Source organism: Pogoniulus pusillus, chromosome Z, assembly GCF_015220805.1.
Source record: "Pogoniulus pusillus isolate bPogPus1 chromosome Z, bPogPus1.pri, whole genome shotgun sequence".
Classification (NCBI taxonomy): domain Eukaryota; kingdom Metazoa; phylum Chordata; class Aves; order Piciformes; family Lybiidae; genus Pogoniulus; species Pogoniulus pusillus.
In genome coordinates, this window is record NC_087309.1 from 77,463,332 (window position 1) to 77,479,308 (window position 15,977).

Consider the following 15,977-nt stretch of genomic DNA (forward strand, 5'->3'; position numbering starts at 1 on the left):
TGTGAGCTTGCATTTCTAGTGCCATCTGGGTGGCAGGAGGAGAAGGAAATTAAATACTGCAGAGCAGGCTGCTATGCATGTGCCACCAGAAGCAAAATGAGAGCGTAATGTTTTACAAGTGTGATGAACCAAGCTGCATTTGTAAATCACACAGAATCCATTTTTATGTTAAGGAAAACTACTGATTCCACAGCCATATTTTGAACCTAGGCTTCATAGATCAGACTGCTTGGGCTAGCTCAAACTTGCACACAGGTCTAAATGAAAAGCTTTCATGTGTCTGTGTGCACACACAGCACTCTTCATGCAGCATAACCTGTTCTAAGGTTAGAACAATGCTTCCTTTTGTTAGCAACCTTGCTCTTGGGAATATAACTTGGTACAATCTCATACGTGCCAAAAAAGTCACATAAGATATCAGAATAGAAGGGCAAAGTTATGATTCAAGACTTTTTCTCTGAAGTAATTAAAATTTTCCACGGCTATTGTGATTTTTCTGATGTTTCCTTCTCAGAAGATGCCATAACAGAGAAATACTGAATTCTGCCACACAGAGATTAATAAAGTACCATCCACAGAGAAGTTTTTACTTGTGATTAAAAGCACACAATTTATGAAAAGCCAAAAAGATACCAGCCTGCATATTACACTTTAAAAAGCTTCAAATGTCACCAAGAAAATCCACTACAATTATCTTTCAGCTTTTCCACTGCAACACAACTCCCAGGAAGCTTTGTGCAGACAACGTTTCCAGTGCAGACCTTTTCCTTTTCTGGTGTGCACAGTTTTATAGCAATAAGATGTAAGAAGACTATTGACTGCTTATCACAGTATCATCAGGGTTGGAAGAGACCTCACAGATCATCAAGTCCAACCCTTTACCACAGAGCTCAAGGCTAGACCATGGCACCAAGTGCCACGTCCAATCCTGCCTTGAACAGCTCCAGGGACAGCAACTCCATACTACTGCTACATTACCCACCATTGTTTGAGTCCTTTGTTGATTTTCATTCTGAGGACAGTAGTAAAATGCCAGCAGCCACAGTAAAGCATCTGGTTCTACAGCAGCCTTCAGTAACTGTTCTGCTGCAATATCTAGCCATTCTCCAAAACCAGCAACCAGAAACCATATTTCAAAAAGGTCATCGAGAGAACTGGAAAATGAGAGAGACATAATTAAGTATTTCTTGTCATTTATGTGTTTTTAATGTCTCAAGTTAATTCCAAAGGGTGCTGGCATGAAAATAAAAATAATTCAAATTCTCAACACATAATGCCTTATCTGCTACGACATGCACTACTAAGGTATCTGCAACAAATCAGTCACCATCAAATAAGATGCATCCAGTCTCACTAACAGATTAACCTTGTCAGTAGAACAGAGTATCCATAATGAGTTCTGTTAAGCTGTGACAAAATTCTGTGCATTAAAGTATGCATCATAAACACTGTCATTTATGCTCTTCATTTGAAAGCCTTTAAGAACTTTAAAACATATCTCAAGTGTAATATTCTAGCATACTGTTGCCTTACATTGTCTTCTAGTTTGTGTCTGGTGCTTTCCATGGCTGCTTCCAGGGTCTTGAATTAGATTTAAATAGATATCCTTACAAATTTTCTATTTAGTCCATTTCCTGACTCTCAAAATTCAGGTCCTCTTTAATGAAAAATGTGAAGGTATTTATAACTTGGTTACTGCAGCAAGAAAAAGAAAGCTGAGAAAGGACCATAGCTCATTTCTACACTTTCTCACATTTACTTGTCTGAAAACTAAGGCAAGACTAAAGAAAAGAGAAATACCAAAGAGAAGCAAATTAACAGTAGACATCTCCCAAGCAAAAAATACGACTGAGCATGGAAGGGAAGACAGACAGAAGGACAGCTAGCATCAGATTACGAACAAGGAACGATTATTTCTTAAAAGCTTGGTTAAAGCTTGCAGAATTAAAGGGTTTTGTTATCTTTTATTGCTGTGCCACCCTTCCCAGGAAATTCCAAGAGATCACAGAAATTTCAAGAGTTGATGAATTTGTCTGATACCATGACATAATCTGAGGAACGTGACATGGTCACAGTTGGAATAAAATGCTTTAAGGCTTTCTGAAGAGGTGGGAGGTAGAGATTAATGGATGAAGATGTGGAGTGTGCAGATAGCAATCTATTTCTGGAGCACACTGGTGATGTTGTCTAGAAGTATCCTGGGAATTACTGATCCTGTAAATAACACTGTCTATATGCCACAGAATCTCAGGGTTTCAAAATCCTATTCCTAGGACATCAATCTACTACATCAGTATGTCTGGATAAGTACGACCACTGGCATCAAGGAGATAACAGAGCACTGAAGCCTTCACTATAGGAGGAGTTTTGAAGCTTTTAGAGGGGCAGCAGTGTGGCTCTGGCTGCAGGGAGCTAGAGATGTGAGACAAAATCTGAGACTAAAATTCCTTAGCTAAAGGAACATGATCAGCACTGCTGAAGTCTTTGAAGATTCTAGAATACAGAAATGCAACGTTAAGCATGTCATAAAACCAAGCAAATGTGACAGTAATCTAGGACAACAACCCTCCCATCCACAAAATAATCAACTTGTCTGACCATAATTCAGTGTTGTGACAATGCAAGTGCATAGGCTTGCTTTGAAACTCAGCAATTACAATCAAAGATGAATTTAATTAGAAGTTAATTGTTCAGAACAGGTAGCTACACTTAGGAAAATAGTGACAGTATTTACATCAGAAGCATTCATAGATAAAAGGGTAAATATAAGTTCTGAGACTGTAAGCCAACATAAGACACACAGGGACCAGGCCCACAAGAGGGCCGAAAAGATGATCAAAGGGCTGAAGCACCTCTCCTATGAAGATTGGGTGAAAGATTTGGGGCTGTTCAGTCTGAAGGCTCCAGGGACATCTTACAGATATGTTTCAATGTCTGAAGAGACCTACAGAAGTCTGAGGAAGGACAGTTTAGAAGGGCCCACAGAGATGGGATAAGGGGCAATGGTTTTAAACTGCAGCATAGATTCAGGTTGGACATAGAAGGAAATTCTTTCATGAGGATGGTAAAATACTGGAACATGCTGCCCAGGGATGTGGCTGAATCCATGTCCTTTAAGACATTCAATGCTAGACTTGATGTGGCCCTGGGCAGCCAGATATAGTTGGAGGTGTCCCTGTTCATTGAAGGGGGCTGGACAAGATGACCTTTGAGGGTCCCTTCTAACCCAGTGCAACCTGTGAATCTGTAATTCTAACACATACTTAGCAGAACAGACTTTAATTCTTGTGTGGAGAATCACAACTGATCACACTGATCACAACTCTTCTGTACCATCACAGAGCCTGGTGGAGACTCACTCCTGTCCCTGATGCAGTTTCTGACTGCTTTGTAGTGGCATCCTCACTATCAAGCACTACAGTTGCTCAGCTGTCATTGCCAAAAGTGGCTGTTGACTTTTTCAGGGACTTAGCCTTGCAAAATGTCCTCTGTCGATTTGTAGTTTAAAATGTCACACAACACTTACTGTCCACTGAGATGACTACATACGATGATAAATAATGCACAGAAAGCATCCTGATGTAAGGCTTGTTTTGGTGTAAAGCCAAGCCATTGAAAACAAGCTACACAGACAGGGAATGTTGATTGTAAGAAGCAAGTGGATGTGCTGTGTAGTTCCTCTGTTAATCTTATTAAGCAGAAAGGAACCAGGAATAAAGCAATAAAAGAAAATCTAATACAGTTTCTTCATAGACATTAGTATTAAAATACTTAAACCCAGATTTATTTTCTTTATAACTGAGAGGCATTTGGTAGAAAACATAATTGTTGCATGAGCTCTAAAGGAAGTAAGAGAATATTCTGGCAAGTATGGTCCTATTCAAACTACTGTGCTACCAAAGCAAAGGAGGAAAAAGATTACATAAGTCAAGAGAGGCAAAGCAATGAAAGGAGAACATACATGCTTCTATTATTGCAACACATTATGATGAATTATATTTGATTTATGTGTTTGTTCTAAGTTAGATTCATGCTTTTTTTTAAGAAGCCAGGGTCAGCTACTGGTCACACTCCAAGCCAGAGTGGAAAGGTTTGACAGACTTCAGGAACGAACAGGCAAGACACTGCAATGCACTGCAGCTTTTACACAAGTGAGACACTGTCAGGAGACATCCTGGCCTCAGAGGGAACAGCAGAAGCTTTTTCCTCATATCAACAACAAAAGCCTCCACGAGATAACTAAAACCAAGCATGGATGTAATCATCTTGTTGGGTAGCTGTGTACTTTGTTTTCAAGTCTGTCTGGCTTACACACTCTGTATTGCTAATGAAATATCTCAGGTTTAAAAATAAAACACATTGGTTTCTCTGAATTTAAAAGCTGTTCAACATTTTTGAAAGCTTACTTGGAGCAGATCTAAGCAGATTCATATCCAGGCTTTCGCCAAGTCAGGTCTCAACACACACAAGACAAGAATCACAGGGAGGCAACAGATAGAAATGTATCTTTTTTCAATCCTTTTCATAATATCCTAGAGTATCTGGTACCAAAGAAAAATTCATGTGGATAAGCACTATACAGCAACTATTTGGATGAAAAAAGACTAAGAGGTGTTGGCTCACAGAGTAATATAACAAACAATAATACTGCAGCCCAGCAGTCACATCGTTAAATAATAAATACCTATTTAAAGTTGTTTGCACAAGTCTGCAGAAAACCAACACAAGCTTCTTCATAAAACAGCACCGCTCCCGACAGGCTTTTCCCAATACTAGCTGATTTTCTTGCTGGAAAATGTACTGAGCTCAGTTATTAGAGTTTTGGGGAAGAAATGGGAAGCAATTACTATACAGCTAGCTACTAGCTGAAATGAAAGGAACAACAACATTCTCTTTAGTCAGGGGTGTACTGGTGGAGAGGCTGAGGGAGCTGGGGTTGTTTAGCCTGGAGAAGAGGAGGCTCAGGGGGGACCTCATTGCTGTCTACAACTACCAGAAGGGAGGCTGTAGCCAGGTGAGGTTGGTCTCTTCTCCCAGGCAAGCAGCAATAGAACAAGGGGACACAGTCTCAAGTTGTGCCGGGGGAGGCTGGATGTTACGATAAAGTTCGTGGCAGAGAGAGTGATTTGCCATTGGAATGGGCTGCCCAGGGAGGCGGTGGAGTTGCTGCCCCTGGAGGTGCTCAAGAAAAGACTGGATGAGGCATTTAGTGCCATGGTCTAGATAACTATATAGGGCTGGGTGCTAGGTTGGACTGGCTGATCTTGGAGGTCTCTTCCAACCTGGTTGATTCTGTGATTCTATGGGTCCTACATAGTTCAAGTTCACTAAGTAATATGAGTTCTACTTTTTAAAACAAAACAAAACAAAAAACAGAGAATCTTGAAATGAGATGAGAAAATGAGATAAGAAAATGGTGAAACAGCCCCTAAAAACTACAAATGACAGGACTTTTATCAAAGGAACAAATGCGGAGGACAGAAAGTTAAAAAATAGACTACTGCTTACCTAATGCTTGTGTCTTCTACTAATGCCTTCAGTATATCTGAAATGCGTTTCAAGTGCTGAGACCAGTACATAGCCGGCAGTTCTGAGGAGGGAGGATGAAAATGAAACACTCAAAATTCTAGCCTGTCTGACTAGAATAGAATAGTGAAGTTAATTGTACTAAGCTAGTACTAAAATTTGTGCAACAAGGGGACACAGTCTCAAGTTGTGCCGGGGGAAGTATAGGCTGGATGTTAGGAGGAAGTTCTTCACACAGAGAGTGATTGCCATTGGAATGGGCTGCTTAGGGAGGTGAAGTCACCGTCCCTGGAGGTGTTCAAGAGAAGACTGGGTGAGGCACTTAGTGCCATGGTCTAGTTGATTGGCTAGGGCTGGGGGATATGTTGGACTGGATGATCCTGGAGGTCTCTTCCGACCTGGTTGATTCTATGATTCTATGATTCAGTTATCCCAAAGTATTTCAAATTCCGTTTTAGAATTTCCCGATATTTAACAATATCTATTACTGAGCTTTCTAGAATAATTCATTAACACAGTCACATGAGGAAGTACAGCAAAGAATCTTCAAATGAGGCTGATACACCCTTGTGTAAATGCAACTCCGTATTAACACATCATCAATGGAGTAACATTCTCAGAGGCTCTTGTATTGAACTGAAATTGTTGTTCAGGAGAAACTGTATCATACTGGGCAGTGGTCTCTTGATCTACAGAAATAGAGTACCTGAAAATAATTAGATTTGCAGCCTAAAATACCATCAGAATTGAAGATTCAAGGACAAAGAACAATTATTTCTTATGATATACATACGAAAAAAATAATTACAATTACTAATATTATAAGATATTTAGCATTTTTACAATCTCAATTTTATCTCTCTTAATTCCTACAAAGTTATGCCCTCTTTGTTATTAATTTGTAGTTTAATTGTTTGTTTGTTGTTTTTTTTTACTGTTACATAGGAATGGGAAGTTCCTTCAAAACAATAAACAAAAATATTATTAAAATTGGTAGCTCAACACATGCTGTTTAGGAAATGGGAAAATTGTGTCTTTGTTCCCTTTAAAGCTCTTTTAAGACACACACAGACCGCGCAGGTTGGCTAATGCTGAAAATATTCAATAACTAAACTTACCAGAAGGACGTTTGAATAAGGCTGTTACAAGAGGCTGGTGATGGTAAGGGAAGTAGGACTTCAGTGGAAACTTGTGCTAAGACAGAAAATCATAATTGTAAAAGCTTTCTGGTAGTTTTCAAAACAAACCCGCAGTGAACAATCTCATGTAACACGGCAACTAATAACACAGACTGGAGCAAGGGAACAGTACAGCAACTCTACACTTCATTATAGGATTTTGCATAAAGAAGAGGGCTATTTCAGAAAAGCTTGCTTGGGAAAAGGAATTATTTATGGAATTTTAAAATGCATACATTAAAAAAAAAAAGATTCAGAGGATGAAGAAAATTACATCTTCATATTCTTAGACGTTTTCCCTGTAATCCCAGAAGATTTTACTCTTAATATGCAGAAACTAGAAGAGACACTAATCAGTTTAATTTCATTTTCCAGCATAAACATATTCACAGATCATATTAAACTAAGAACTAATAACATTTACAATATCTAAGAGTCTGATGTAGAGACACTATTGCCTAAAATAAGTCTAAAATGTTTGGGATCTCATTCAGCACAAGGTAGAGTAGTCATAGATAACAGACTTACCCTCTCTTTAGCTGGGTTCAAGCAATTTGTATACTACAAACACTGCTGCTTTAACTGAGGCTAGCTGCAGAACACCTTTAATCTTTTGTCTTCTGCCAACACCTAGTACAAGCACATCTAATGTGCATCACACATATACAAGGCCTGCATCAGGAATGGTGTGGTCAGCAGGAGCAGGGAGGTCATTCTGCCCCTGTACTCTGCACTGGTTAGACCACACCTTGAGTACTGTGTTCAGTTCTGGGCCCTCCAGTTTAGGAAGGACATTGAGATGCTTGAGCATGTCCAGAGAAGAGCAACGAGGCTGGTGAGAGGCCAGCACCAGAACTAGAGGACACAGTCTCAAGCTACGCCAGGGGAAATTTCAGCTTGAGGTGAGGAGAAAGTTCTTCACTGAGAGAGTCATTGGACACTGGAATGGGCTACCTGGGGAGGTGGTGGAGTTGCCATCCCTGAAGCTGTTCAAGGCAATATTGGACGTGGCACTTGGTACTAGCCTTGAGCTCTGTGGTAAAGGGTAGGACTTGATCATCTATGAGGTCTCTTCCAACCTTGGTGATACTGTGATACTCTGATACTGTGATACAAGTGAAATACTAATTCCTTTTGAGGTGGATTGAAAACTGGCTGAATGAACATTGTGAGCAGTGACATGAGGCCTAACTGGAGTTCTGTAACTAGCACTGACCCAAGATTCAATACTTAGTTCAATCTTGCTCAGTAGCATCATCAGTAATGCTCTGGGTGATGAAGCTGAGAGTCCTGTTACAGTATCACAGTATCACACAGTATCACCAAGGTTGGAAGAGACCTCACAGATCATCAAGTCCAACCCTTTACCACAGAGCTCAAGGCTAGACCATGGCACCAAGTGCCACATGCAACCTTGCCTTGAACTGCCCCAGGGACGACGACTCCACCACCTCCCCAGGCAGCCCATTCTAGTGTCCAATGACTCTCTCAGTGAAGAACTTTCTCCTCACCTCCAGCCTAAATTTTCCCTGGCGCAGCCTGAGGCTGTGTCCTCTTGTTCTGGTGCTGGCCACCTGAGAGAAGAGAGCAACCTCCTCCTGGCTACAACCACCCTTCAGGTAGTTGTAGACAGCAATAAGGTCACCCCTGAGCCTCCTCTTCTCCAGGCTAAACAATCCCAGCTCCCTCAGCCTCTCCTCGTAGGGCTTGTGCTCGAGGCCTCTCACCAGCCTCGTCGCCCTTCTCTGGACACGCTCGAGCATCTCAGTGTCCTTCCTAAACTGGGGGGCCCAGAACTGAACGCAGTACTTGAGGTGTGGTCTGACCAGTGCAGAGTACAGGGGCAGAATGACCTCCCTGCTCCTGCTGACCACACCATTCCTGATGCAGGCCAGGATGCCACTGGCTCTCTTGGCCACCTGGGCACACTGCTGGCTCATGTTCAGGCGGGTATCAATCAGTACCCCCAGATCCCTCTCTGTCTGGCTGCTCTCCAGCCACTCCGACCCCAGCCTGTATCTCTGCATGGGGTTGTTGTGGCCAAAGTGCAGCACCCTGCACTTCGAGCTATTGAACCCCATCCCACTGGCCTCTGCCCATCTGTCCAGGCGGTCAAGGTCCCGCTGCAGAGCCCTTCTGCCCTCCAACTCAGTCACATCTGCCCCCAGCTTAGTGTCATCTGTTAGTAACTGGATTGCCAGATAGTTGTGTTGCTACCTAGAAGGACCTTGTCAGGTTGGAGAAATGGGTTGACAAGAACCTCGTGAACTTCAACAAAGAGGAAGTATGAAGTCCTGCATCCAGGAAGGAACAATCCCAAGCACCAAGTACCAGTACATGAAGGCAGTCAATCACCTGGAAAGCAGTGTTGAAGACAAGGACCTGGGATTCCTGGTTGACACCAGATTGAACATAAGGTAGCAGCGTGCCCTTGCCACAAAGATGCTGAACAGTATCTTGTGCTATATTAGGCAAAGGACTTGCAGCAGGTCAAAGGAGGTGATCTTTCCCTTCTCACCAGCACTGGAAAGCAGTCACTCCAGCAGGCAAACCTGGAATAGTATGTCCAGTTTCTGGACTCTCAAGTGGCCAGCACCAGAACAAGAGGACACAGCCTCAAGTTACACTGGGGGAAATTTAGGCTTGAGGTGAGGAGAAAGTTCTTCACTGAGAGAGTCATTGGATACTAGAATGGGCTGCCTGGGGAGGTGAAGGAGTCGCTGTCCCTGGAGCTGTTCAAGGCAGGATTGGACATGGCACTTGGTGCCATGGTCTAGCCTTGAGCTCTGTGGTAAAGGGTTGGGCTTGATGATCTGTGAGGTCTCTTCCAACCTTGGTGATACTGTGATACTGTGACTCCTTAGTACAAGACAGATATGTACATACTCAAGAGAATTCAACACAGGACCACAAGGATAATTAAGGGACTGGTGCACCTTTCTATGAGGAAAAGTTGAGAGTCTACAGAAGAAAAGGCTCAGTGGGGATTTTTTACTATGAGTGTGACCAAACACTGGCACAGCTTACTCAGGGGAGTTGTAGAGTCTCAGTCTTTTGAGATATTCAAAAGCCAGTTGGACAGTCCTGAGCTACTTGTTCTAGGTGGCTGTGCTTGAGATGAGGATTTGGATAAGACAAACCTCCAGACGTCCCTTCCAGCCTCAACCACTCCATGACTCCGTCATTTCAGTCTCCATACCAATACCTTAGAACTCTTCTGTCACCTTTCTTAAGGAGTAAGAGACTATTTAGGAACTATATCACCTCCTGAAACACAGACTGGAAATACAGACTGAAATGTAATAAATGTCTAAATCTGCTGGAGATGCATTTAGAAAATAATCTTTTTGGCAACCTTCATGCATGCATCTTCCAGACATAAAGAGTGACACATTCTCTCCTTACTGTAAACAACTGTTAACTGAAATTACAGCACACTAACATATAGAGTATGCTCAGACAGTCCATATATCACTGGTATGGTAATGTTCTAAAAGTCTGCCTGTCGTGTGAAATTAGGTTAATTAAAAATTAATCAACCATATACTAAACTACTCATGTAGCAAATTAGCTTGCACAAAAAATCCCCATGAAAAAGTCTTTGACACAGTCAGTAGTAGCCAAGACAACCCAGAGTGTGAGTTACATATGAAAATATTGTTGTAAAGTAAGTGAAAACCAATTTTCAGTATCCTGTTTAAACACAGCAAAAAGCCACTCACTCCTTAACAAAACCACAGTATTCTAAGCAGGTCTTTCCTTATAAAAGACATCACAAATTGCAAAACAATGTACAAAGAGACAGAATGAGTTTGGAATTGGCTCATTATAGTAATTATCATGATGTATAACAGGAAACAAATTTGATCACTGGCTTAAAATATTTATCCCGCTATTTAAAATAAAATTCCCAGGTGAGAATCACTGACAATTCTGAAGCAATCAACTGAAAATAATACTGGAGGTCATTATCATTTCCATCAAATAAAACCATGCACTTTAAGTTCCTAACTTTGCAAGTGATGTCACTCAAGTATCCTAGGTGAGCTTTCACTACTGTCAAAACCTTGAAGAAAATCTACCTGTACGAAACATGGAAAGGATTATGCCAACAGTGATCTCAGTATACCCATTCTTCAATCTCACACTCCATGACTGTACAAATAGTCTGCTTTCCTAGGTAGGTTTAAACCCCATATTCCGTTTATATATTTTTTCAGTCTCCCAAATCACAGAGGAAATGAGATCATGACCAAACACTGCAACACCATTTCCTCATACTCCAGGTTTCGTCTGTGAACCTTGTTCACTCTAAATGGTCTACAAAGTTATTAGGACAGACAGCTATTTCTGACAGCTGACAGACTGCAAGGCAGAACTGGTCTCCTCCTACCTTGCAAACCTGTGCAACTGCCAGACATGACCTGCTTATTCTGAAATTTCTGAAAATTGTGTGACCATGTTTGCCTAGCCTTTTTTTTTTCAATTAACTACTGTAAATTACCAAGGTCTCTGATGACCCAACCAGAACCCTCTTCATTCTCTGTCATTAGTATTTTTACCATTTCTCTGTGAAATGCTAATAGAACACATGTCCTATCAAGAGCATCCAGATAACTCAAAGATAGGTGCCTTATGAATATATGCCATATTGATATGACAAAAAATATGATCTGATTTAAACAAAGTTTAGGAAGCAGTCTGTGCCTGCATTTTTGTATGCTACCGGTTAGTTTATTATTCATTATGGTTAGACTGTATTTGTTACAGCACAGACTGCAAAACAAGGGATTTTAAAATCTGTCATTGAAGATAGCATCTTAATTAAACTCCTGTGAATCAAACTGTGTGCAAGTTAAATAAAGGAAAGGTAGAACTTAACACCACTTTAAAAAAGTGGTCAGTAGTCCATGTCAAAATGCCAGTAGGAGAAGGGCTTTCACCCTGAAGCAAATGCTTCACCTGCACAGCAGGTGTCTGACAGGTGTGGAATCTTTACTTGCATTCTCATCGTAGTTGCTCTAACCTAGGGCTACACAGAGTTCTGCTGCCATGAAGTTTGTGTGGCATAAAATCAACAGGGGCAGTGCCTATGCGTTACACAAGGTAACTGCAGTTTAATCTGTAATTTGTATTTGCCTGAAGCTACGAGACAGATTCAATCACACTTCTAACTGAAGGCCAGTATCTCACAGGTTCCAAGAAGTCCCAAAATCTTCTTAATTACCAAAACCACACAAAAATCAAAGGACATTACATTTGGTTTAAGTCTAATTGAAAACCTCTGAGGGACAGAATACATTCCAAACATAAATCACGTGCATTGAACAACCAGAGAATGTGAAATGATAGTGTGATTTGGCAGCCTGAAAAGAAGCGTCCAACCTATAAACAAAAATTCTTCATAACTCCATTCTGATATTCAAATATGAGAAAAGGATCCTTCTCTTATTTAAATTAACATATAAAAAAGTAATTCTACTTAGTTCAGTTCAGTACAGCCTGTATAAAAATCTGTGCAGAAGAAGACACTAAGCTGTGAAATTTGATGCTTCATGCTGAGAAGCCATTGCTGAAGACCAGAAAGTGAAATCAGTATGTCTTTTACTTTGTGAACATATAAATCTACTATGAAATTAGTACTGAATCTAAACTATGGATATTACTTTTGGTATGAACATTATTTATTAATATTCAAAATTCAGAAAAATTCAGTGAGATTTATTTGGATTCCCTGTTGATGGTAAGTAGCTGCACAAAGAGTACTTAATAACACAGAATTAATCAGTTTAAACAATCAGAATATGGAAAACAGGAATGCAAAGCAGGAAAATTTCTAACTACACAACAGGCACATGTATTCACAATGCACTGATTCCTGGGTATGTTTCCTGTACAAAGATGCTTCCAAAGCCCACAATTCTGAGGGTAAAGACACAAATATTCCAGACAGAAGGAAGGAGAGGAAAACTGAGTTGCTGTAAGTTGTTGTTGCAAGCTGCAAACACGTGGCCACCGTTAACAAAGCTTTCTGCAGGCAGGACCCAGATAAACAACCTGCCAATGGGGGACTCAGTAGTGCTGGAGAGACAGCTATAGAAAGACATGGGTTTCAAATCATTTCCCCATTAAAGACGTTGTTTGAAAATCAAACTGATGAATAGGCACTAGCATCAGTTGTTTTGGCCTGGTGTGACTACACCTGCATGCTGAGGGGCTGCACAAGACACCTGACATGGTGGCCCCATGGCATAGCTTTCCCGGGGCCATACCTTCTACTGTTTGACTGCTCTTCAACTTAACTCCTGGACCCCACCTACGGGAGAACGGGAGAAACGGCCAAAACCAGCCCATCTCCTGCTGGACAGTTATCATCGCAGTTTCATTTCTTATCAGAACCCCTGCTCCTGCAAGAGAAAAACGCATCTAGTTTTCTAGCTTTGTGATCAAAGATGGGTGATCACGATCACGTTCACTATACAGGGAGAAATTTCAGTGCCTAGGGGAATTGTCCCTGTGAAAATCAGGGACAGTTCTGATTGCAGGATTATTCCAGAGTAAAATCAGATAAATTGCTCTTACATAGTGGTTTCACACTAAAATTTTATTCACAGACAAAAACGTTTGAACTAAAATTCGTCATGAATAAATAGCTGTAGAGACATGCTACTACTGAGTTTGTAATATTCAGTCACTGTTCTTAACAGTAGATTTGCTCCTTTCTTGTGAAATTTCACTATCTTCTGACTGCAAAGACACATTAGAAAATTATCTCCACTAACCTGCTTGTTTTCATTTCGAAGAGCCTCAAAGAAGAGCTGTGTAAACACCTGTATTGTGGTTATAATTTCTACAGCTCCATTGGTTTCCAGGAGCGCATTCCTAAGAATTGAAAGTTAGATTATGACAGATCAGGTAATTAGTCTGCCCGGAACACCCCCGTTAATAGAAATGAGGGAAACAAAAAAGTTACATTCTTTGTAAACTGTATATTCAAGCTGTGTCTGAGCTCATTACGCCAGTGCAGAAACTGACAGAAGTACTAATTTTGCAGGCAGGCTCTTTTAATTTAATTTTTACTTTAAGAAATACAAAGCTGAAATTCCTACAAATAAACTAGATTTAGCAAGTAATATATATGCAGACACAGATAATTCACCCTACACCAACAGGAGAAAAGAAGTATAAAATTATAAAAGAGACTACCACAATTTTATTAGGAAAAAACTGCCATCTGAACAGGTCTACTATGTTCAGAGCAACTATTCCCATGCCTACAGAAAAGCATAATTTAGTCCTTTGTTGCCCTGCATTCCACAGGCTATCTCAAATTAGAAAGAAAGTACAATCTCATACAATCTCCTGGGATGTGGTACCTAGAGGGAAAAAGAATTAGAAACTTGACTCAAGAGGTTAAACATAACACTTCTGCTGGGGCCAGGGAAACTAACAAAACAAACACTGTTGATGAAATGTAGAAGTTACATATTAAAAAAACTACACAAGGAGGCTGAACTTTAGTTGCACAGCTGCTGTTGAACTGCTGCATCTCTTTAGTGATCATTAAGCAATGTATCAGCAGTACAAACAGAAATAAGCGTGTACTTTAGATCAGCAATGGCTACAGATTTGAGCCAAACGCACTTCAATGTGCTTTAGATGATGAAATCATGACATGCACTCTGAAGGGTCAGGAAGGTGAACACTTTATCTGCCCTTCTGTAGGGGACAACGTAGCCTGGCACAAAGAAAGCAGAATGGGCTGCAAGTGTAGTGTTCATTCTCCTATTCGAAAGACATATAAGAGTAAAGAGAAAAAACGTTCAAATGTAAGCTGCCACTGTATTGTTAAGTTTTTCATCAGAGTACTCTTTTGTTCTTTCAGTAATAATTTAAAAGCTAACAGCAGCCTACACCTTATTACATCAGAGACATTTCAAAAAACTACAGGCTAACATAATCATTAATACAAACATAAGACACAGTACACAGAAACTCAAGACATCCTAAGGGTACATCAGTCACTAAATGCATAACTGTTGATTCACAACTGTAACACTGATATCTCTGTCAGTATATCTACTTAAGCAGAGTGATAAAACAGTAAGCCAAATGAAGGAAAGAGAAAAAGCCACTGAAAACAGTGCAAAGGACTGGAAGCCCCATGTGGTAAACAATATATATTGCTTCAAAACCATCAATGTACTCAAATCCAAACTCATTATTAAAAGGCAGACAACTAGCTTAATGTGCCATTAATGCAAAAGTGATATAAATCCTGTAGAATAATGTGAATGAGGCTAGAAAGGCAAATGCAAATGTTTTAGCTAAATTCCATCTTCATGCTGGCACAGGCCAAGCAACTTCAACATCTATAATTTTCACCTCAAAATCCTATTTCAACCACAAATCTCTACTGAAGTAAAAAAAAAATTCTAAATTTTTAGGATTAAAATAGAAGGATACTAAAGAGTTCCAAAGTTACATTATAATGTAACTTCAACATAAAGTTTCTAAGAGTTTTAACACTTTTCATTATTGGCAGTGTATTACACAGAAGGAGATGCAAAGGCACATGGGTAAAGACATGCTGAAACTTCGTTAAATTACAGATTATCACATCCCTTTAATATTTAAACTGATCTTTTGAAACATTTCTCACCATAATTTCAAAACTTACTTGAAAATCTCATTAACGATTCTGAAAATGGCAGGATGGGCTGCTGCTTGTGGCTGTTGATAAACAAAAGAAAACTTGTCATTCATAAGAAATAAACAACTGCCATTGTAAAATCTCAAGTGATGGATGCTGTTACACTACAATTCAGATCTTCTCAGGCTTGGGTTCTTCAAAACATCAATGTCAAAGTCATGGTTGGAGATCCATAGTGACAAGAAGCAGACTAAACAGCTGGTAAATGCAAATACTTGGGATCTTAAACTGTTTATAGATCATAGAAGGAGATCATAGATCATAGAATCAACCAGGTTGGAAGAGACCTCCAAGATCAGCCAGTCCAACCTATCACCCAGCCCTAGCCAGTCAACTAGACCATGGCACTAAGTGCCTCATCCAGTCTTTTCTTGAAGACCCCCAGGGACGGTGCCTCCACCACCTCCCTGGGCAGCCCATTCCAATGGGAAATCACTCTCTCTGTGAAGAACTTCTTCCTAATATCCAGCCTATACCTACCCGGGCACAACTTGAGACTGTGTCCCCTTGTTCTATTGCTGGTTACCTGGGAGAAGAGGCCAACCCCCACCTGGCTACAA

At 40.5% G+C, this 15,977-nt stretch overlaps 1 protein-coding gene across 1 annotated transcript in view; it reads right to left on the reverse strand.

Moving 5' to 3' along the window:
* The window catches only part of FANCC (FA complementation group C), a 98,758-nt gene that overhangs the window by 6,559 nt on the left and 76,222 nt on the right, over positions 1-15,977 (reverse strand). Inside the window, exons 10-14 of the mRNA XM_064140466.1 lie at positions 15,385-15,437; positions 13,487-13,586; positions 6,645-6,720; positions 5,509-5,590; positions 983-1,154 (exon numbers count right to left, since the gene is read on the reverse strand). Coding sequence (XP_063996536.1) covers positions 983-1,154; positions 5,509-5,590; positions 6,645-6,720; positions 13,487-13,586; positions 15,385-15,437 — 483 coding nt within the window. The remainder of the gene's footprint in view (positions 1-982; positions 1,155-5,508; positions 5,591-6,644; positions 6,721-13,486; positions 13,587-15,384; positions 15,438-15,977) is intronic.